The 22,048-nt window shown below is 45.5% G+C and overlaps 2 protein-coding genes across 2 annotated transcripts; one reads left to right on the forward strand and one right to left on the reverse strand.

Annotated features, from left to right (window-relative positions):
- The first annotated feature begins 1,830 nt into the window (after window positions 1–1,830).
- On the forward strand, window positions 1,831–3,474 carry LOC146246442 (transcription factor ovo-like homolog lin-48). The gene is made up of 4 exons (XM_084683489.1): window positions 1,831–2,040; window positions 2,332–2,561; window positions 2,790–2,976; window positions 3,107–3,474. The coding sequence occupies exons 1-4, from the start codon at window positions 1,941–1,943 to the stop codon at window positions 3,430–3,432; spliced, it is 843 nt and encodes a 280-aa protein (XP_084539615.1). The 5' UTR covers window positions 1,831–1,940; the 3' UTR covers window positions 3,433–3,474.
- Window positions 3,475–3,604: 130 nt separating this feature from the next.
- On the reverse strand, window positions 3,605–19,994 carry dmpk (DM1 protein kinase). Its single transcript, XM_084684186.1, has 15 exons — window positions 19,624–19,994; window positions 13,225–13,316; window positions 13,057–13,140; window positions 12,772–12,867; window positions 12,186–12,334; window positions 11,739–11,832; window positions 11,291–11,488; window positions 10,795–11,043; window positions 10,423–10,502; window positions 10,220–10,316; window positions 9,835–9,956; window positions 9,452–9,549; window positions 7,393–7,454; window positions 7,008–7,082; window positions 3,605–5,264 (listed from the first exon to the last, which is right to left on the reverse strand). Exons 1-15 carry the CDS (start codon window positions 19,787–19,789, stop codon window positions 5,163–5,165), a joined length of 1,764 nt encoding a protein of 587 aa, XP_084540312.1. The 5' UTR covers window positions 19,790–19,994; the 3' UTR covers window positions 3,605–5,162.
- Window positions 19,995–22,048: the final 2,054 nt, after the last annotated feature.

Below are 22,048 nucleotides of genomic sequence, written 5' to 3' on the forward strand. Positions count from 1 at the left end.
CAGCACCTGCCCTACCTTGTTTTTGTGGTGAGAACCTTCCAGGGATTTCCATGCTGCATCACTCAACCTGGGTTTTGCATACAGTTAGGCAGCTCTGAAGGACAGCAACACACAGTACAATCAACAGTCTCCAGTCTTTGAAAGGCAGTTCTGCCTAACCCTTTCTGACCTCCTGAAACCCTGAAAACCAGTTTTGAAGTATTAGAAGAGAATCGTCCATTGTCCTACTACAGATATCACCAGCCCCCCACCCCCATCCAACGCCTTCGACTGCTTGTTTCCCCTGGGTGGCTGGTGGGTCCAGTGCCTACCATGGCTGCAGGTCCAGATGCTGCTTGTCTACCCCCCTCTCCCCATTGCAAGTGTTTGTAAATGTTGTTGGGCTTATGTGCTGAGGTTTTTGACTGTTCCCACACTGTACTCCTCTAGGAGCATTGTCTGGGGGTTGCCTTTTTCTCTCCTCCTCTCTCCTCATGTTATGCTTTGCTGTAACCTTTCGAGTTGGCGTCAAAAATGGCTGCCTAGGTAGGCTCTCCTGCCAAAGTAAATTCCTTGTCTCTGCAAACTTTCATGGCGAATAAACACCAATTCTGATTCAGATTCTGAGTGGCTGTGGTCCTGTACTTTCCTGAGGCCTGGTGGAGGCATGGAGGGAAGGTGACAGCCAGTGATACTCTCCCACCGTCACCACCCTCTGGAGGGAAGGTGACAGCCAGTGATACTCTCTTATTCACAGGATGACAGGGTCATCTTTCACAGAAACCACGCTAAGTCTCAGCACCAGGTGCCACCCTCTGGAGGGAGATCAGCAGCGGGCATACCAGGAAGTGTACCAGGGAGTGTATCAGGACCATTATTGCATACTTTTATGTTACCATTCAAACAGCCAACGTGAAAGCCTCAAGGGGAATTAAATAACTGACTGCTCTTTAAACCGGTATAATCTTTGTTCTTACCTAAGAGGTAAAGGATCATCCTGTTTAGTTGTGCTTCCAGTGACCTCTAGGGTATTTGCATGAGTTTTCTGCAGCTACATTTGCCATGCAGAGTCCAGTGAAATGAGCCTTTCAAAGTTCCGTTTCAGTCCTTTGTTACTGAACAACATGGTGTGGTAACATCAGACATGTTTCAGGTTTGACCTTCATGACTTGTGAATGTCAGAAGGCCCAAACATCAATTACTTTTAGTTTTTGTGGTTTGTGTTTCAATGAACAGATCATTTGTGAAATACAAAGTGTGACATGGTAGACATAAAAACATGTAGATATAGCTTGGGAACAAACCAATTAATTAAAAATGAATCCTTCAAATAATTGTTTTTAAAGCATTGAGGGATGATCAAATTACAGAGTGGTTGAGGACAACAACAATACTTGACAGTTCACAAGTTCTTTCAACTGAGCTGTCAACGGATGGCAAACAGTCCAGGGCTTAGTCCCTTTCACAGCATTTGAAGGGCCTTTGTCTGTGTTGTAGTAGGGGCTCGACCTCACCAGACAATCAGAGCCATGAGGAGAGGAAAGTAAAGGCAGATTTTACTACCAGTTCTGACTGCGGGCTTCTCTGTGCACGCTCCTGTTACTCAGGGCCTCAGGTCAACATTTGCATGCCAAGGTCCACTTGAATGAGGAGGCCAGATTCTCACTGCCTGCCATGCAAAACCAGTGGGGGACCAGTTAAAAGAGCATCATGTGCACAGTCAACACAGGTGCACACCAGTCAAAACACCGACCCCCCAGAGCCAGCAGTCTCACTCAACTCAGTTCAGGTTATGGAAATGAGTGCAGTGATTTTTTTTAGCTGCTTAGTAGGTGGACGTTGGGGTGGGTAAAGTGTCTCAGTTGAAGGAGGTATAAGGTCCGCCTGGTCCCAACCCTAATAAGGGAGACAGTCAGATGTGAAGGCAGAACCTAGAAGGTCTTGGAGAACAGCAGAGGAGAATGCCGCGGTCCTTCCTTGTAAAGAAGAAGCAGGGAAGGTGTGGGGGTTGGAGATGGAGAGATCCCCAGCAGACTGGCGGGCAGGAAGATAACCAGACGCGTGAGTGGTGACTTTGGAATCTACTGTATTAATGTTTTATATGTTGCTCCTTAATATGCAGTGACAAAGAAAGCAAATAGCACACTTAACTATAATTAGTTAATTCGTTAGAAGGCATTCTTTCACCACATTTCTGTATTGTTTGTGCCATTGAAATCAATGATAAGCAATTTTATTGTATAGATTTTTGCTGATGTACCGTCTGTACAGATTTACACAATAGATTTTTGTGACAATTCTTTATAAATAAACTGTGTAACTCACTGAGTTTTCCTGGCTTCTGTTTGACAGTAAGTGAGGAAAAAGAGCTGGCGTCTTCTCCTTTCACCAGCCCTGGACCCTCCAAGCCCCCCAGTCCTCCCCGCTCCTCCACAGGACCAGGGAGAGGATCTGGAGGTGCCATACAGAAGGCAGTGGCGGTGTCAGGCCCAGGTCCAAGCCAGAGCTGGCCGACTATCCTCACACAGACCCTGGCCCCAGCCACTTACTTCCATCCTCATGCACTAGCCTCCAGAGCCAAGGTACTTTAATCCATTCGTCCCTTGGGTTATCATTTTTGGACAACAAATCCACATGTATGGTTGCTGTGTATAATTCTGTGAAACCAAGAATGTATAACATGTGTATGGGAAAGTATACAAATGTGGCTGAGTGCCTACTTTTGTCTGTCAGCTCATCTTAGTGGCCAGAGTAACAGTTGTGATTGTAACCCTGCTGTAGTAGTGAAGCTGTGCTCTCCTCTCCCCCAGCCCCGCTCCATGCCCACGTCTGCAGGGGACCACGTGTGCGCGCTGTGCCACAAGGTGTTCCCCCTGCAGCGCATGCTCACGCGGCACCTCAAGTGCCACAGCCTAGTCAAGAGACACCCCTGCAGATACTGTGGCAAAGGCTTCAATGACACCTTCGACCTCAAGAGGCACATGCGCACACACACAGGTGAGGATTCTGCTTACACACACCACGGAGAAATGTTACTGTAATATCTCAATACTGCTGGGAAATACAATGTATACATGTATATCCAGGCACCACAAGCAAACAGACACACTCTACACCTGCTCCTCAGGTATACGGCCATACCGATGTGAGCTCTGTGAGAAGGCCTTCACACAGCGCTGCTCACTGGAGTCCCACCTGAGGAAGATCCACGGTGTGAGGCAGCAGTACGCCTACCGCCAGCGACGCTCCAAGATCTTTGTGTGTGAAGACTGCGGCTACACGTCCAACCGACCAGACGAGTACTTCCTTCATGTGCGGCAGTGCCACCCTGGAAGCCCCGCCCTGCGGCGCTACTACCGGCGCCAGGCGCATGAAAATGCCGGCACGCCCGGCGCTGGGGAACACAAACTGAGCCCCTTTTTAATGTACTCCACCCCGGGGTACTACATATGATGGTCTGATGCTGCCAAGAGACAAATCCTTCTTCTTACTTTCCTGGATCACTGAAGAGGATTTAACAATCAAGACATTTGTGAACATTTTTGCTGGCAGTTAAGAGGAAAACATACTTTAGAAATCAATCTTAGGAATTAACTAATAAATGTTTTATGAATCAATACTCCAATAATTTGATGGGTGAAATAAAGGTTTATGTTTAAGTATAATTTCATTGCTTTAAATACAAGTTCAATATATAAATATATCAACCTTAAAAGTAGCGGTGGGTGAATTTATTTTGCTCAACACCACTTTGCAAACCCAACATGCGTTCTCTTAGGAGTTCCAGTATTTTCCTCACTACTACTTTTTTTTTTTTTTGTCATTTAGCAGACGCTCTTATCCAGAGCGACTTACAGTAAGTACAGGGACATACCCCCAAGGTAAGTAGGGTGAAGTGCCTTGCCCAAGGTCACAACGTCATTTGGCACCGGCAACCTTCTGATTACTAGCCCGATTCCCTAACCGCTCAGCCACCTGACTCCCTGACTACTTAACATCACTCATACAGCTTCCTCTTCACTGTGTAAGATGCTTATGGTCAGCCATGGCATTGCATTGTATATAACAGAAAAATGTCTAAAGGTCGAAAACTGTATGTGTACATTAGGAAAGTATTCAGACCCGCCACAACCTTTGTCTACAACGGTATATTTTTAAAATGGTCCTTTTGAATATCACACAATACCCCATAATGTGACATTAGAAATTGTTTTAATTTATTTTTTAAATGCACCAAATGCCACATTTACCTTTGCTATGAAATTGATCGTTGGTGCAAAGTGTAAGGCTGTATCAAAATGGAAAAACATTTAAGGGGTATGAATACTTTCTTTATGCACTGTGTATTTGGGATTTGAGCCTAAAAACATGCTACTATTTCAGTTCTAACCATCAAAATACATCAATCCATAATCCGCAAAAATACATTCTCTCATTGAGCCGTATTTCCCTCAAACAATGCATGAAGTTGTGAAGCTCTGGAAGATCACCAGTGAACATAACTTATGGAACCCTATATCTTCCTCCACGGTGTTGCTGCCAACATACTACACATACTGTGATGGAGTATTCTGTAGAGGCACAACCTGCCCTAGTGCAATGAATACCTCACACTCAACACAACCCACAACTGGATACATAGAAACATGTATATGCATATGTAATAAAAACACAAACAGTGTAACTGATCCTGCAAATTCACCAACGAAGTCTGAGCTGACAGCAGTGTGTCTTAGTGTCCCCTACGTTTGCTACTCCAACCAGGGGCCCTAACCCTAACTTTAACCCTAAACTAGGGTCCAACCGGGGTCTTCTGTCCCATTGATGTCCTTGTTGTTTCCATGCTTCACTTTACGTAAACCATCTTAACTTCTCTTGGGTATTTACTTTGTTTCTCCATTCGAGAATGTCCTTCATTTCTGAAATTCCATTTAATTTCTTCATTTTGTCAGTCTAGAACTTCTGTGTCCATCCCATGATTCTCAAGTTCAAATTACAACTCCATTAAGTGACAGCAAATCTGAATTCGTATTCCCCTGTTTTGTCAACCAGGAAGACCCTGTGGTTTGCATCCTGTACCGAGGTGGAGTCCACCTGGTTCCATCCTGTTGTCTCTGTGGGGCCTGGCGGGGAGACAGGCGAGGGGAAGAGATGCTCCCGCTCGCGGTAGGTGAGCAGGGCCGTCATGAGAGCTCTTTACAACACTTTCTCCCCCAGGCCAGCAGATCACCCCCCTCAGCACACACCAGCAGGTATGACTCACACTTCGACTGTGGCCAACGCACCTGTGTGTGTGTATGTGTGCAATAGAGGAAGTGAGAGAAAGAGGCAGTCAAACAATAATATAGAATAACAAAATGTGAAAGTATTCCTTTGCCCTCAACATTGATAGATCCATCTCTCAGGTGCATGGTGTAGTGTGATCCCTTGACCAATGTCAAGCGGCAAGCAGCAAGATGTGGTGTGGTATCTTGTGAAGCAGGATGTGGTGTGGTATCTTGTGTAGCAGGATGTGGTATGGTATCTTGTGTAGCAGCAGGATGTGGTGTGATATCTTGTGGAGCAGGATGTGGTCAAAGAACTTATATTGTTCTGTGAAAGCCAATAGAATTGCAACACCAGTGCCCAGTAGCAGCGCTACGTTCCCGCCATTTTGGAGTGAAACCAACTCGGCAGTCCCCTAACTTGCTGTCGCTTTTGGCAATATCAGCTGCTTTCTTAAACTGAATAATGACAAAACAGAATAACGTAATCACTAGACTAGTTATCATCAAGTCCCTTTTACCAGTTGATTTCACAGACTTACAGACAAGTCTTCCACTTTTTTCCACAAAAAAAGTTTTGTTTTAAATTCTTTGATTGAAGCGCATTTTCTTTTGCGTTGAATTGGCTGTGAGATTCACTGATTTTGGGTGTCCAAGATATGATGGATTCTGATCTGTATCAAGAGTCTAGTCATGTATAGGGCTCAACATTAGCTTGTCCGGGACAAGTGGATTTTTTTGTAGGGCAAGTTTGGACGTTTGAGAAATGTACTTGCCCCACTGGACAAGTTAAAACTCAAACAAAATAAAATGCCATGATACTTCACGTTATGTGCCACTCATTACGTCTGTTTTACATATTTTATTTGACCGAATTCTGCATTAGCAAAACATAAAAAAGTGGCTTCCCCAAGATCTCTACAGACTGTGGAGCTAATTTAATGCTCAACACTTCAACGGGGGCTTATTACTTGAAAGAGAAATGATTTACTATGCCGTCTCAGTTACACTATCGGGGGCGGGAAATACTGTGACTTGCTAAAGTAGGTAAATGGGTAGTACATAACATTTCATAATACTTTCAGTAAATCAAGCAGCGGTGCAAGACCCTGTGAAATGTTATAGCCTACAGCTTGCTAACTAACTAACATTAGCTAGCATCGACATTGGCTAACTCAACTTTGGTAGGCTATCCTCTGTATTTGCAAGCTAGCTAAACTTATACTATATCTAAAATAATTTTGTAGACACAACAATGGATTTTGCCACAAAATATTGGTGTTAACTTAAAAAAAAAAATCTAAAAATGTCCCTTTTCCGGCAGAGGATGATTTTCCGATGGATCCTTTAAAAGGTGTATACTTTACAGTTGAACATGAGCTGATATTTAACTATGTACATTTAACCGATACAAATGCTGCTAATGCTTGATAGGTACACAGCTGCCGACGCTAGCTAGCTAACGTCAACACAAAAAATATATATAAAATGATCTGTTACCTATAACTAGCTAGTATGTAACCATCTGTGCTGTTCTCATGTAACTCCAGTTGGAATATTCACTCCACAATGGTGGCGCGCTACCAAAGCGTCACCTCGTGACTGTTACCAAAAAAACGTCAGAGTTTCGCCTCTTGTGCTTCTATACTCTTTGATGTGGTGTGGTGTCTTGTGAAGCAGCAGGATGTGGTGTGGTATCTTGTGAAGTAACAGGACGTGGTGTGGTATCTTGTGGAGCAGCAGTATGTGGTGTGGTATCTTTACCCTGTGAAACAGCAACAAGTGGCGATGTAGTGGGATCACCAGCGGGTAATGACAGGCGGGGGGCACTGTCTTCATCTGGAACACAGTCAAATCAGGGCATCAGTCACTGGGCACAAGAGCTAAGAGCAGTAAGAGACATTGGCCCTGATTACAGGAGAGTTTATGGGAGTTATAGAAATTGTTTTTGGCACTTTCTTGACATGTTTGCTTTAATTACACAAACAAGCAGGCTGTGAACCGTGTATGCTGATTCACCTGGCTCCCGGCAGCAACAAGAGCTACAAGCTTCCATAAGTCAGACCTATGTCAGAAGTGTCCCTAGAATACCTTTAAGTTCTCCATCTCAGACAGAAATGGAGAAAGAGAGTGGAGTGAACAGGCTTACATGCCCCGTGAGGTCCACACAGTGGGCAGGAAGACACAGAGGTGGAGAGCAGACGCACAGCTCTGTGACAGGAGAGAGAGGCACATTAAGAGAGCAGCTCTGTAATTGGAGGAGAGAGAGAGGCACATTAAGAGAGCAGCTCAGTGATTAGAGGAGAGAGAGGCACATTAAGAGAGCAGCTCAGTGATTGGAGGAGAGAGAGGCACATTAAGAGAGCAGCTCCGTGATTGGAGGAGAGAGAGGCACATTAAGGGTTAGGGTTACTGAACCAAGCATACAATGAAGATGCAAATGGGGAGGTGTGTTGCCGAGGACAAAAGGATGTGCAATGTGGGTGAAATTATATGAGCTATTAGAACAATAAATACATCTATACTAGTTTCGCTGCCATTTTCAGTGGGTTCTCCAGCCTCAAATGGAATTTTCTGACCAGTAGGCTAACTAACCCTAACCCTAGGGGGTGCTCTCAGTCAGCAAACCAATTGGTCTCACTTTTGTTATCCCTACATCACAACTGACACAGTACTTGTAGGAATCTCACATACAGAGCATGTATTTGTGTTTTTTTGTTTATTTATTATAACAGATTCGCTGCCCAGCGTTTGGCCCATGGGCACTTCAACTAGCGTTTGTTGAAAACACAGCAACAACATTCGAAACGAACGCATACAGTATGCATTTCACAAGAAACTGGCAAAGACCCCACTTAAGCAATGAACATTTATTTCTCACATTGCCATAAACTTGCCATAAACAAAGAGAGGTTTCCTGTTGTATGAGGAGGCCAAGGTGTCAGTGTGGGTTCACTTTATATCACCACATATCATTAGCCATCTAGCTAGCACTCTACAGTCTGGCTTTCAGAACCTAAACTTAGATAGCTAACTACCCATATGACTAAAGATTGTATAGCCAGCTAACTGTTGTAGTGGCTAACTGACAAGCTTATTCAACTATTTTTTTATTTTAAAATAGGGAAATTTACAAGGGAAAACAAATGTTGTCTGTTTAATTAAAAGAACTAGCAACCTGAAATATATTCCACAGGCTCTACATTAGTTCTACAGAGCTTGGGTTCTGACATTTTACCAATTCAACCTCTTCTAATGGAGAGTCATTTAAGGAGACTTTTGCATAAATATGGTACTGCTAATGTGCATTGTTGGAGACAAATTTTTGGTTCCTGAAGAGTAGATCTAACATTCCATCTACAAAAGGCTCACCACACCGTTTTTACTGAGCGGAAAGTCCACTCACTGCATATCAGGTCTATTCTTAGCATTGATATTTACTGCTGCGACCAGAGTGCTCCAACATAAGCAGCTGCAGCTTAGGCTTGTATGCTCTGTGAACTTACTGAGTCTCATAATGTCTGGACCTCTTACCATACAACATTTATTTTGAGACTGCAAACTGTTGAGATGCTAGGCAGTATGATCACCTGTATGAGAAAGTTGATCGGATGTGCTCGATGCTAACCCTAAGCCCACCACAGGAATAAATAGGAGGCAGAAGGAGCAGCTGCTGCTCAGAGGATAACGAGTCTGGAGGGGACATGTGTGGAGGGGACATGTCTGGAGGGGAACATGTATGGAGGGGACATGTCAGGAGGGGACGTGTCTGGAGGGGACGTGTCTGAAGGGGACGTGTCTGGAAGGGACGCATCTGAAGGGGACATGTATGGAGGGGACGTGTCTGGAGGGGACGTGTCTGGAGGGGACATGTCTGAAGGGGACGTGTCTGGAGGGGAGTGTCTGGAGGGGACGTGTCTGGAGGGGACGTGTCTGGAGGGGACGTGTCTGGAGGGGACATGTCTGAAGGGGGAGTGTCTGGAGGGGACGTGTCTGGAGGGGAGTGTCTGGAGGGGACGTGTCTGGAGGGGACGTGTCTGGAGGGGACGTGTCTGGAGGGGACGCATCTGAAGGGGACATGTCTGAAGGGGACGTGTATGGAGGGGACGTGTCTGGAGGGGACGTGTGTGAAGGGGACATGTGTGAATGGGACATGTCAGGAGGGGACGCGTCGGGAGGGGACGCGTCGGGAGGGGACATATCCTTGCCTGTGTCCCTGCAGCTCCTCAGACCCTGGATCTCCCCTCTCAGCCTCGCCAGTTCCCCCTCCAGATCTCCATTCCTCCTCTCTGCCTCTTGTAGCCGTCTGGGTGGATGGATAAATGACAAAAGGCTGAATTGAAAAGCATTTAATAGCAGTAAAATACAGTAATTTATTGTTGTGTTATTCATTGTAATTTATTCATAGGCTATCCTAATTTTTGGTTGGTTGGTTTGCATTGCCTTCTATATAGTACAGCTACTATATGGATGTGATTTTGCAGAATGAATCAAAAGGAAAGGAAGGGAGTAAACTCTAATTTAAAAGCTTGAACTGCAATTAACTATTATTTAGAGAATTTAGTGTGTTGCTCATGGGGTTTCTCAGCACCTGTGCAAATCCTCATCAAATCTCGTAATGTGGTCCTGAGCTGTGCTGTGAGTGCACGCTGCAGAGCTCTTCTCCAGAGAACCAGGCAAGTCTTCTGCCTCTCTGACCTGCCACAACTGAGTCTGAAACCCACACCACCGTCACTTATTAGACTGCTTGTCCAAGAAAACACAGTCAGGTGGGAGATACAGTAGCCACTAAACCCAGCTAGCCATCACAGCAGACCGACACATCTTTGATGCTGTCAGTGACAGCTTGCATTCTCGCTTAAAGATGCAAAGGACTTGTGACGGTACTTCTGCTAAACCAGACCAGGAAAAACATTGTCATTTAGCAGATGCTTTTATCCAGAGCAACTTACAGTAAGTCAACAAGGCCAACCTACCTGCTTCTCTTGAAGATGAAGACTTTCACATTCTCTGAAACGCTGGTTATCAAATTCAATCATGATGTCACAACTGCGATCCAAGGCCCCTGTCTGCCTGTAAGAAACTGACCTATTAGCTTTTTTATATCGCCTATATTATACTATTATCTGACTCAAACTTCAAGTATTCACACAACTGCTGGAATATACCAAACATGTACCTTGTGGCTGTGTAGGAATATCCAACAAAAGCCAAGTGAACTCCAACAGGGGCCCTGTCCATCACATCAGACAGGGTCTCCTGTCAGACAATACCAAACATTTACATTTAGTCATTTAGCTCATGCTCTTATCCAGAGCGACTTACAGTAAGTACAAGGACATTCCCCCGAGGCAAGTAGGGTGAAGTGCCTTGCCCAAGGACACAACGTCATTTGACACGGCAGGGAATGGATCCGGCAACCTTCTGATTACTAGCCCGATGCCCTAACCACTCAGCCACCTGACTCCCATGATAAAATATTGAAATATTTAACCAAAGAATTTAAAAGAAAAGAGAAAAACAGTATTGTCATAGTGTGTGTACAAAGTACCATTTCACTCAAACAGTCATCCAGCACATCAAAATTGGAGGTGTCGGTGGGATTGGACACCTCAGGCTGGAAGGGAGCGGGCAGCTGGTGCAGGGAGCCCCAGTCCAGCCCGCTGAAGAAGGGATGATCCCAGAAGTCTCCTGGGCCCTGCCGCCCCAGACGGGTCTCCCGCTCACAGATCAGCCCTGAGATGAAGGAACGCGCCACTTCTGACACCTCAGGACCAGATGCTGGGAATTCAAAATACTCCTGGAGGATAATACGATGGACCCTTGTTTGTTAGGAGAAATATACAGATGTAATGTATCTCAATATACAGTATCTTGATGGTAGATGTACAAGATCTCTCATGTTAAGATGTTAATACCTATTGTATTTCATTTGTCAACATTCTGTCACAATTATATTTTAAGTGCACAGTAACTGCTACCAACATTCCACTTTTATCATACTTGTCTTCATTCTGAGCCAGCTGTGTCTGAGCCTGCCCTCTGACCTGGAAGTGTACGATCTTTGCGTACGTCTGGGAGATGGACTCTGTGTAGAAGGGTGTGATGCCCAGCAGCATCTCGTAGGCACAGACTCCCAGCGCCCACCAGTCACACTCTGGCCCATAGACCCCACCGCCCTCCACGGCTCGCAGGATCTCTGGGGACAAGTAGTCAGGGGTCCCCACCGCCAAGGAGGAGTGCACCTACACACGCACCGTAAAGCATGAACACAAACATCAACACACACACCGTTTGTACTGTACACATGAAAGTGGGCGACTGTGATGGGAAACAAGGGGCAGGTTTCCCCAGCCGTGTTTTTGGGACTATCTTGTTGTTATTATCAGTGACCTATGCACTTTGTAAAGCTCTCTCTTGAAAGTCGCTGTGGATAAAAGCGTCTGCTAAATGAATACATGTAAAATATAAATGTAAAGTATGGTCATATCTCACCATGCCATCCTCCTGGACCCTGAGGCAGGAGCCAAAATCTCCCAGCCGGATGTGGCCGGTGTCGGTCAGCAGGATGTTGTCAGGCTTAATATCTCTGAAGAAGGATAGACAAATAATACGCACAAACACAAACAATGTCTATAGACACAGTTGTGTATGTTTGTAATGATAGAACAGGTTTCTACATCTTTACACATTACATTTCCAGATAGCAATACTTGATTAAACACCTTGGGGGCAATCACACTATGTTGTTAGCTGTGTTTCTTGATAACTAGTGTAAACGGGTTGTCAATGTCTATGGTTGGTCAATGCTGTTGTGTAACCGATGCTTCAAATGTTTTTTTAGCTTTCATTGTATTCACACTATTTTAAATGTCTTAGTAACGCCAAAAACATGTTCCCTTGTGAGCTGTGTGTCTGCGCAGCCGATAGCAAGAGACTCACCGATGCACATAACCCAGTCTGTGGACCGAGTCTATGGCCAGGATCATCTCAGCCAGGTAGAACTGGGCCATGTCCTCTGGAAGATGGTCCCCAAACTTGCTCAGCAGGGTCAGCAGATCCCCCCCCACATAGTAGTCCATCACCAGGTACTGAGAAGGAGACAAACAGGGACACAGGATTCTTAAGATGGAAACTAACCTTGTTTTATCGTTCTGTTGTTACAATTGATTGTGATACAGAGATATTAGCAATCGGATGTAGAACAAGTATGTAGGGTCTCCAACCATGTTCCTGGAGAGCTATCTGCCTGTTGGTTTTGCTCCAACCACACTAATTTGACCTGATTCAACACAAGTTACCTGATCCAATAGCTAATTATTCGAATCAGGTGTGCTAGATTAGTGTTGGAGTGAACCTACAGCCAGGTAACTCTTAAGGAACAGGGTTGGAGACCCCTGCAACAGACAATAGAGACAGTTATGCACTAACCTTAACCCTTGACCCAAACTTCTTGCAATCCCTGACCCTTAACCCCTAACACCTAACCTTAACTCCTCACTACCCTGACCCTTAACCCCTTACCTACCAGATAGTTGTCATCCTGGAAAGCGTAGTGGAGCTCAGTAATCCAGCGTCGGTCGCCCTTCAATAGAACCTCTCTCTCCTCCTGGTAACATGCTGTCTGTGTGGTACACAAAATCACACACATGCACACACACAAACAATGAGACAAATACCAAGATAAATGTTGACCCACATCACAAGCTACAAACAACAAAGGAAACTTGCTCCTTCTCAACTTTGCGAACTTTGAACAGACTTCATGTAGTTCTGTGTTTTGGTGTGTATATGTGTGTGTGTGTTTGTATACCTCTCCTCGTTTCAGCATGTCCCACTTGTTCATGATTTTAAGGGCATAAACCTGTTGCGTGTTACGCATCTTTGCCACGGCAACCTACAATAGCAACGTGAATGTAAATATGGGAATCATATTAAACTGCTGAATGAGGCTAGTATGATCCCAGCATCCTCCTCTCACCTCACTGAAGGTTCCTCGACCAATCACTTTCAGGATCTGGAAGTCGTCCCTTTTAATGCGAGTTTTCTTCACCTGCCTCACCAGGGGGTCAGCTGTAATTGGATAGGAAGGGGTTGAGGACATAAACACAAAGGGTGAACATTTTATTACAAATGTGGTCATTTGTCTGTAATACTGTGTATATCCCCTCTGACAGTAACGTGTAGTTAACAAGCATCCCCTGACTATCCTTGTGTCAAACAAAGTGTCAAGAGTCTTCAGCCTCCCATGAAATACAGACATGTAGAAACCTCTAACGTGTGTATGAAAGAAGCCGAAACTAGCAATAACTTAGCACCCAGTTCCCCTTTAAATACCAGCAGCTGAAAGTAGTGCCTGCTGTGTGGGTTCTGAAAACAGCTGGCACCATTTAAGACTTTTTTAAGGCACATTTTTCCATATCGTTTTTTCCTCTCATCCTTGTGGGGAAGAATGCAAGCAAGACCAAAGCAACAGTGTACAATATTTAATCAGTGAGACAGAGAGATAGACAAACAGATAGAGAGCGAGAGAGGGGGGAGAGTGAGAAACAGCCAGAATTGATCTCTGATCAACACCATCATGTGCTTTCCAGACTCCCACAATGGTAATAGTAGAGTAAGGTACTGGTCTGCCACTGTACTGAGACACACCAGGCCTCTATCATCATCAGTACACTGTACTGAGACGCACCAGGCCTCTATCCTCAGTACACTGTACTGAGACACACCAGGCCTCTATCCTCATCAGTACACTGTACTGAGACACACCAGGCCTCTATCATCCTCAGAACACTGTACTGAGACACACCAGGCCTCTATCATCCTCAGTACACTGTACTGAGACACACCAGGCCTCTATCATCCTCAGTACACTGTACTGAGACACACCAGGCCTCTATCATCCTCAGTACACTGTACTGAGACACACCAGGCCTCTATCATCCTCAGTACACTGTACTGAGACACACCAGGCCTCTATCATCATCAGTACACTGTACTGAGACACACCAGGCCTCTATCCTCAGTACACTGTACTGAGACACACCAGGCCTCTATCATCCTCAGTACACTGTACTGAGACGCACCAGGCCTCTATCATCATCAGTACACTGTACTGAGACACACCAGGCCTCTATCATCCTCAGTACACTGTACTGAGACACACCAGGCCTCTATCCTCAGTACACTGTACTGAGACACACCAGGCCTCTATCATCATCAGTACACTGTACTGAGACACACCAGGCCTCAATCCTCATCAGTACACTGTACTGAGACACACCAGGCCTCTATCATCAGTACACTGTACTGAGACACACCAGGCCTCTATCATCATCAGTACACTGTACTGAGACACACCAGGCCTCTATCCTCAGTACACTGTACTGAGACACACCAGGCCTCTATCCTCAGTACACTGTACTGAGACACACCAGGCCTCTATCTTCAGTACACTGTACTGAGACACACCAGGCCTCTATCATCCTCAGTACACTGTACTGAGACACACCAGGCCTCTATCATCCTCAGTACACTGTACTGAGACGCACCAGGCCTCTATCATCATCAGTACACTGTACTGAGACACACCAGGCCTCTATCATCCTCAGTACACTGTACTGAGACACACCAGGCCTCTATCCTCAGTACACTGTACTGAGACACACCAGGCCTCTATCATCATCAGTACACTGTAGTGAGACACACCAGGCCTCTATCATCCTCAGTACACTGTACTGAGACACACCAGGCCTTTATCATCATCAGTACACTGTACTGAGACACACGAGGCCTCTATCCTCAGTACACTGTACTGAGACACACCAGGCCTCTATCATCATCAGTACTTCTCATCTGATCTAACCCCAGTATGGGGAAGCCTGGGTAAACATTTCATTTCAAGTGCACGTGTACATCTCTGGTACTGGTCGGGTACTCTCTGGAGTGCATGTGTTTGTGTGGTACTCTCTGCCTCATAAATGAGAATAACTCCCATCTAAACATACATGGTCAAAGAGGTGAGAGAGAGAGAGAGAGAGAGAGAGAGAGAGAGAGAGAGAGAGAGAGAGAGAGAGAGAGAGAGGAAACAGATACGGGGTTTACATTCTTAAACCTTTTCTCTCGAATAGTATCAATGCACCAGTGTTGTAGCAGGCAATGATGGAATAGTGAAATAACTTAATAAAGGTGAAAAAGTAATAACTAGGAGGGCATGGGTTATGTACATTTGCGGAACTATTTTAATATATTCATAATGATCTTTCGAAACTTTCTAAATGTTTAACTATCAACAACTTATTTTATCACTGGGTTTTAACTTTCAAAATACTTTAGTTAGGTATGGTAAACAAGTCCTTTCTGAAGTATACCATGTTAAAAAATCTTATAAAGTTACCTATTAATACAGGAATACGGGAAAGATCAGTTAACTTTTACAAAAAAAGATTAATTTACATTTACATTTATGCATTTAGCAGACGCTTTTATCCAAAGCGACTTCCAAGATACAGCTTTACAAAAGAACATAGGTCACTGATCATAACAATGAGGTAGTCCCAAACATTGCAAGCAGCCAAAACATGAAGCATACATTGTGAAAAACTAAGCAAGTGCCAAGGGAAGACCCATAAGAGCATGCAGTTATACAAGTTACAAATTAAAACAACATGAACTCCAAAAAGTGCAAGACTGTACCTGTAGAAGAACAATCAACAGTAAAATATTTCACAGCGAGTACAAGAGTTCAAGAGTTAACTTCGTTATAACTAACCTACAAGAGCAACAAGTCTCTCAATAAGAGTCATTGTGGAATCATTGTGGAGTCATTGGAGGAAACTAACATCAGGTCCAATCAAGCAAGCTTTCCTAAGTGCCGTTATACTCCCGGAACAAGTGCGTGTTGAGCCTTTTCTTGGAGGTGAGGAGACAGTCAGTCTCCCTGATGGAGGTGGGGAGCTGGTTCCACCTTTGGGGGGCCAGGCAGAAGAGCTTGTGTTGGGACCGGGCGGTCTTGAGCGGTGGGACCACCAGGCGGTTGTCTGAAGAAGATCGTGGGTGACGGGTGGGGTGTAAGGCTGCAAGAGAGACTTGATGTAGTCGGGTGCAGTCCCGTTCACAGCTCGGAAGGTCAGTACAAGGGTCTTGAATCTGATGCGGGCCGTGATGGGTAGCCAGTGGAGATGAGGAGCGGGGTAACATGGGAGCATCTAGGTAGATTGTAGACCAGGCGAGCCGCTGCGTTCTGAATCCTCTGAGGAGGACGGGTTGCACATGCTGAGAGACCAGCGAGCAGCGAGTTGCAGTAGTCCAACTTGGAGAGGACCAGTGCTTGGACTAGCAGCTGGGTGGAGTGCTCAGACAGGTATCTCATGATCTTCCGGATGTTGTAGAGGGTGAATCTACACGACCTGGAGACTGCAGCAATGCGGGCCATAAGGGAGAGCTCGTCATTAATGCAGACAAGGAAAGACTTCTAAGCTAACAACAGACAATAAGGCCTTGAGTCTGCGGATGGCTTGGCCAGCTGTGTAGAACAGACACACTCAGCTGTGTTGAACAGACAGACAGCTGTGTTGAGCAGACAGACAGCTGTGTTGAACAGACAGACAGCTGTGTTGAGGAGACAGACAGCTGTGTTGAACAGACAGACAACTGTGTTGAACATACAGACAGCTGTGTTGAGCAGACAGACAGCTGTGTTGAACAGACAGACAGCTGTGTTGAGTAGACACTCAGCTGTGTTGAGCAGACAGACAGCTGTGTTGAACAGACAGACAGCTGTGTTGAACAGACAGACAGCTGTGTTGAACAGACAGACAGCTGTGTTGGGCAGACAGACAGCTGTGTTGAGTAGACACTCAGCTGTGTTGAACAGACAGACAGCTGTGTTGGGCAGACAGACAGCTGTGTTGAACAGACAGACAGCTGTGTTGAACAGACAGACAGCTGTGTTGAGTAGACACTCAGTTGTGTTGAACAGACAGACAGCTGTGTTGGGCAGACAGACAGCTGTGTTAAACCGACACACTCAGCTGTGTTGAACAGACAGACAGCTGTGTTGAACAGACAGACAGCTGTGTTAAACCGACACACTCAGCTGTGTTGAACAGACAGACAGCTGTGTTAAACCGACACACTCAGCTGTGTTGAACAGACAGACAGCTGTGTTGGGCAGACAGACAGCTGTGTTAAACCGACACACTCAGCTGTGTTGAACAGACAGACAGCTGTGTTGAACAGACAGACAGCTGTGTTAAACCGACACACTCAGCTGTGTTGAACAGACAGACGTGTTAAACCGACACACTCAGCTGTGTTGAACAGACAGACAGCTGTGTTGGGCAGACAGACAGCTGTGTTAAACCGACACACTCAGCTGTGTTGAACAGACAGACAGCTGTGTTGAACAGACAGACAGCTGTGTTAAACCGACACACTCAGCTGTGTTGAACAGACAGACAGCTGTGTTGAACAGACAGACAGCTGTGTTAAACCGACACACTCAGCTGTGTTGAACAGACAGACAGCTGTGTTAAACCGACACACTCAGCTGTGTTGGGCAGACAGACAGCTGTGTTGAACAGACACACTCAGCTGTGTTGAACAGACAGACAGCTGTGTTGAACAGACAGACAGCTGTGTTAAACCGACACACTCAGCTGTGTTGAACAGACAGACAGCTGTGTTGAACAGACAGACAGCTGTGTTAAACCGACACACTCAGCTGTGTTGAACAGACAGACAGCTGTGTTAAACCGACACACTCAGCTGTGTTGGGCAGACAGACAGCTGTGTTGAACAGACACACTCAGCTGTGTTGAACAGACAGACAGCTGTGTTGGGCAGACAGACAGCTGTGTTGAACAGACAGACAGCTGTGTTGAACAGACAGACAGCTGTGTTGAGTAGACACTCAGTTGTGTTGAACAGACAGACAGCTGTGTTGGGCAGACAGACAGCTGTGTTAAACCGACACACTCAGCTGTGTTGAACAGACAGACAGCTGTGTTGAACAGACAGACAGCTGTGTTGAGTAGACACTCAGTTGTGTTGAACAGACAGACAGCTGTGTTGGGCAGACAGACAGCTGTGTTAAACCGACACACTCAGTTGTGTTGAACAGACAGACAGCTGTGTTGGGCAGACAGACAGCTGTGTTAAACCGACACACTCAGCTGTGTTAAACCGACACACTCAGCTGTGTTGAACAGACACACTCAGGTCTCACCACTCACCATACTCAAGCTCAGTGATTCGCCCCATTACTGGTCAACTGTTTAATTCTGACACCCTGCCTACAAGATAGACAAAAGCTACAACTAAAATAAGAATCTCGATCACTGAGATATATGATATTACCTTGCCATGGCCATAAACACACACACACTGGCACACACACTTCTACCATACTGTAGCCAAACTATTTGACATTCTGATTATTGAGAGAGATGAGTGAAATGGATGTTTAAAAAACATAAGGAGCTGCCCAAAGACAGACAGAATTTGAGAATGTGTGTTAGTGAAGGAGAGAATGTGTGTTTAATGTTCCCAATAAAACACACATACGTAGTAGTGGATATGTTGAAGCAATGAGCCAGGTTCTGTGATATATACTTTGTATACCTATATGTATATACTTTGTGTGTCTATATGAGTTGAAATGAGCGTGTGTGTGTGTGTGTTTACATATCCAGTAGTGTACATGGGTGAATGTGTGAGTAAGTCAGGGAGGAAATATCCCTGGAGGGTCTGACCACGGGTTAGGAGTGTTATCTTGCATGACCTTGTATCTGCATTTTTACACCACCAGTCCCCTCCCCTCCCACGCACATGCACACACACCATGAGTCAGAACTCTGGATAGAGACATAAACTAGGTCATTCATTTCATTTATTTTATAAAGTATTATCAGATGTTAACGCCTCATGGTTTAAATGACAGATAAAAGGCTATGCGTTAAAATAAGTTCAAATATAATTGTTATATAATGTTGTTATATAATGTTTTAAATATCATCAACAGTTGCTACCTAGCAAGGCTCTCTATATACAAAAGTTTGCTAGCTAGGAACAAACTAAAACACGCTCGAAATAGCTAGTTATTATTCTCTTCCATTTTTTGTAAATAAAAAAAGAAAACCAACTTGGATAATACTTTTTAAAAGGAATATTCAAAGCATGAAATAACATCCAATACCAACTTAACCCCAACTAAGTGTGTGTGTTTTGTAAATAAAACTTGGATTAGACGTTCACATTAATAATCAAAGTGTGTTTTCACACCCAATATACAGATGTATGTAGCAAACAATTATTTGGTAAGTGGAAGTACAAGTGGAAAAGTCACGATCTGAAGCACACACATCTGAGGGCCACTCACCCCATTGAAGGAAGCCTGAGACGTACTTTTCTCTGGCCAGGTGTGAGCAGCAGAACTCCTGATATACTCCCACCAGCAGGTCTAGCAGCGTCTGTAGACCCACGGGCCCTGCAGTCTGAGGACCCTCCAGCAGGCGCGTCTCCTGGTGCTCTGGGCCTGCTGACATGCTGGCCAGCAGGGAGCCTTGCTTGGGTTCAGCGACAACACCAGTCCCTGGTGTCCATGGGGCCTGTCGTGCCTCTGGTGCCTTTCGCTGGTTGAGAGGGGAGTGTCTATGGAAGCAGTCCAGTGTCCACTAACTGAGGCAGCTGGGGATTCTTGTGGGTTTACAGTTGTCAACCAGTCTGTTTCCTTCCTTCTCTGGATAGCCCTCCTTCCCTCTTTTTTTGGATTGCCCTCCCTCTTCCTCTCCGGACAGCCCCCTGCTCTTTCTCTGTTCATTCTGTCTCCCTCCACCTGTCTGTCTCTGTCTCTTTCCACCTGTCTGTCTCTGTCTCTTTCCACCTGTCTTTCTCCGTCTCCTTCCACCTGTCTCTGTGATTATACAGAATGTATAATGTCTCCTTGACTCACTATTTAACCCCTGAGACCCTGACTTGCTCTTCCTGTTTGACTGTGCATGTCTCTCTCTCTCTCTCTCTCTCTCTTTCTCTCTCTCTCTCTCTCTGCTCCGCTCTCTCCTTATTCTTCTGTCTCTACGGGGCTGAGCAGCGTCTGCTGTTCTGATTCCAGACCTTTTTTGGTGTGTCTCTCTGTCTCTTCCTCTCTCCCTGAACTCTGCTCGGTCAATACACACTTCTTTGTGTTCAGTCCTACAAGTGATTTGTCATCAGTGTTACCATTCCTACTCTCATTTCTTCTCTTCTCATCTAATAACACGTAATGAGATTAAAAAAGAAGAACTGTAACTATAGAACACATGAAATCTTTCTTGTGTTTTATGAGAATGTGCTCATTCTTGCAGACTGTCCCTCCATATAATCTTTTTCTTACTTTGTCTTCCTGAATTCAGCCCTGACTCTTCTCGCTCCACCCTGACTCCCTCCACTCTGACTCCCTCCACCCTGACTCTCTCCATGCTGACTCCCTCCACTCTGACTCCCTCCATGCTGACTCCTCTCCCTCCACTCTGACTCCCTCCACCCTGACTCTCTCCATGCTGACTCCTCTCCCTCCACTCTGACTCTCTCCATGCTGACTCCTCTCCCTCCACTCTGACTCCCTCCACCCTGACTCTCTCCATGCTGACTCCTCTCCCTCCACTCTGACTCCCTCCATGCTGACTCCTCTCCCTCCACCCTGACTCCCTCCACTCTGACTCTCTCCATGCTGACTCCTCTACCTCCACTCTGACTCCCTCCACCCTGACTCCCTCCACCCTGACTCCCTCCATGCTGACTCCTCTCTCTCCACTCTGACTCCCTCCACCCTCACTCCCTCCACCCTGACTCCCTCCACTCTGACTCCCTCCACCCTGACTCTCTCCATGCTGACTCCTCTCCCTCCACTCTGACTCCCTCCACTCTGACTCCCTCCACCCTGACTCTCTCCACTCTGACTCCCTCCACCCTGACTCTCTCCATGAAACCCCAAAACATTTAATAAATCTATGAGTCTAAATGTGTGCCGTGCGTGTGGACTTGCAAGTCTGCAAGTATCTTTGCCCTTAAAAGTATGTAAGTGTCTTGGCATATTGTGTGTTGTTCTTTAGGAATGTGTGTTTGTGTGTGGTGTGGCTGAGTGTGTGTACCCGCAGCCAAACTGTGCAGACAGTAAGAGGAATGTTTTCCTGAGGAACTGGTGCTGAGCCGCCACCCTCTGTTGCCTGGGCAACAACACTATCATAGCTCAGTGCATGATGGATGCAGTCCTTGTACCCTGGTCCCTTGGTCTCCTAGGTTACTAGTCCTGGTCTCCTAGGTCACTAGTCCTGGTCCCCTGGTCTCCTAAGTTACTAGTCTTGGTCCCCTGGGTCACTGAGGTGCAGCGTGGAACTGGTGCAGTGTTGTCCTGTTGTTGCCAGGCACACAGGGCCTATATACAGGGCTTTCATCACCATGGTCACCAATAGCAAGACAGTAACCAGGCTTTTGTAAAGTGCGAGAACATTCTTCTATAGACTCCTAAATAAAAAAATGTATATAACAAATTTTATTTGCAAAACTGTTTTAGATATGAGAGGGAATTGTTATTATTACAGTTGAACACTGCTGAACCGCACCACATACTAGCACCACCATGTGGCCAAAAGTAATATTTCTGAATATTTCTGAAACAAGGCAAAGGATTTAGTATGTAGGTCTGGTCATTGTAATTTAGAGCTAATATAGACATATACATATGACAATATACATCTGATAGATGTAAAGTTTGGTGGTCAGAGAAAACTCTTTCATGACAGTTTGTCCATTAAGGCCACAGCCTG

This window comes from Hypomesus nipponensis, chromosome 20 (assembly GCF_054491055.1).
Source record: "Hypomesus nipponensis isolate SF chromosome 20, ASM5449105v1, whole genome shotgun sequence".
In the NCBI taxonomy this organism is placed as follows: Eukaryota; Metazoa; Chordata; class Actinopteri; order Osmeriformes; family Osmeridae; genus Hypomesus; species Hypomesus nipponensis.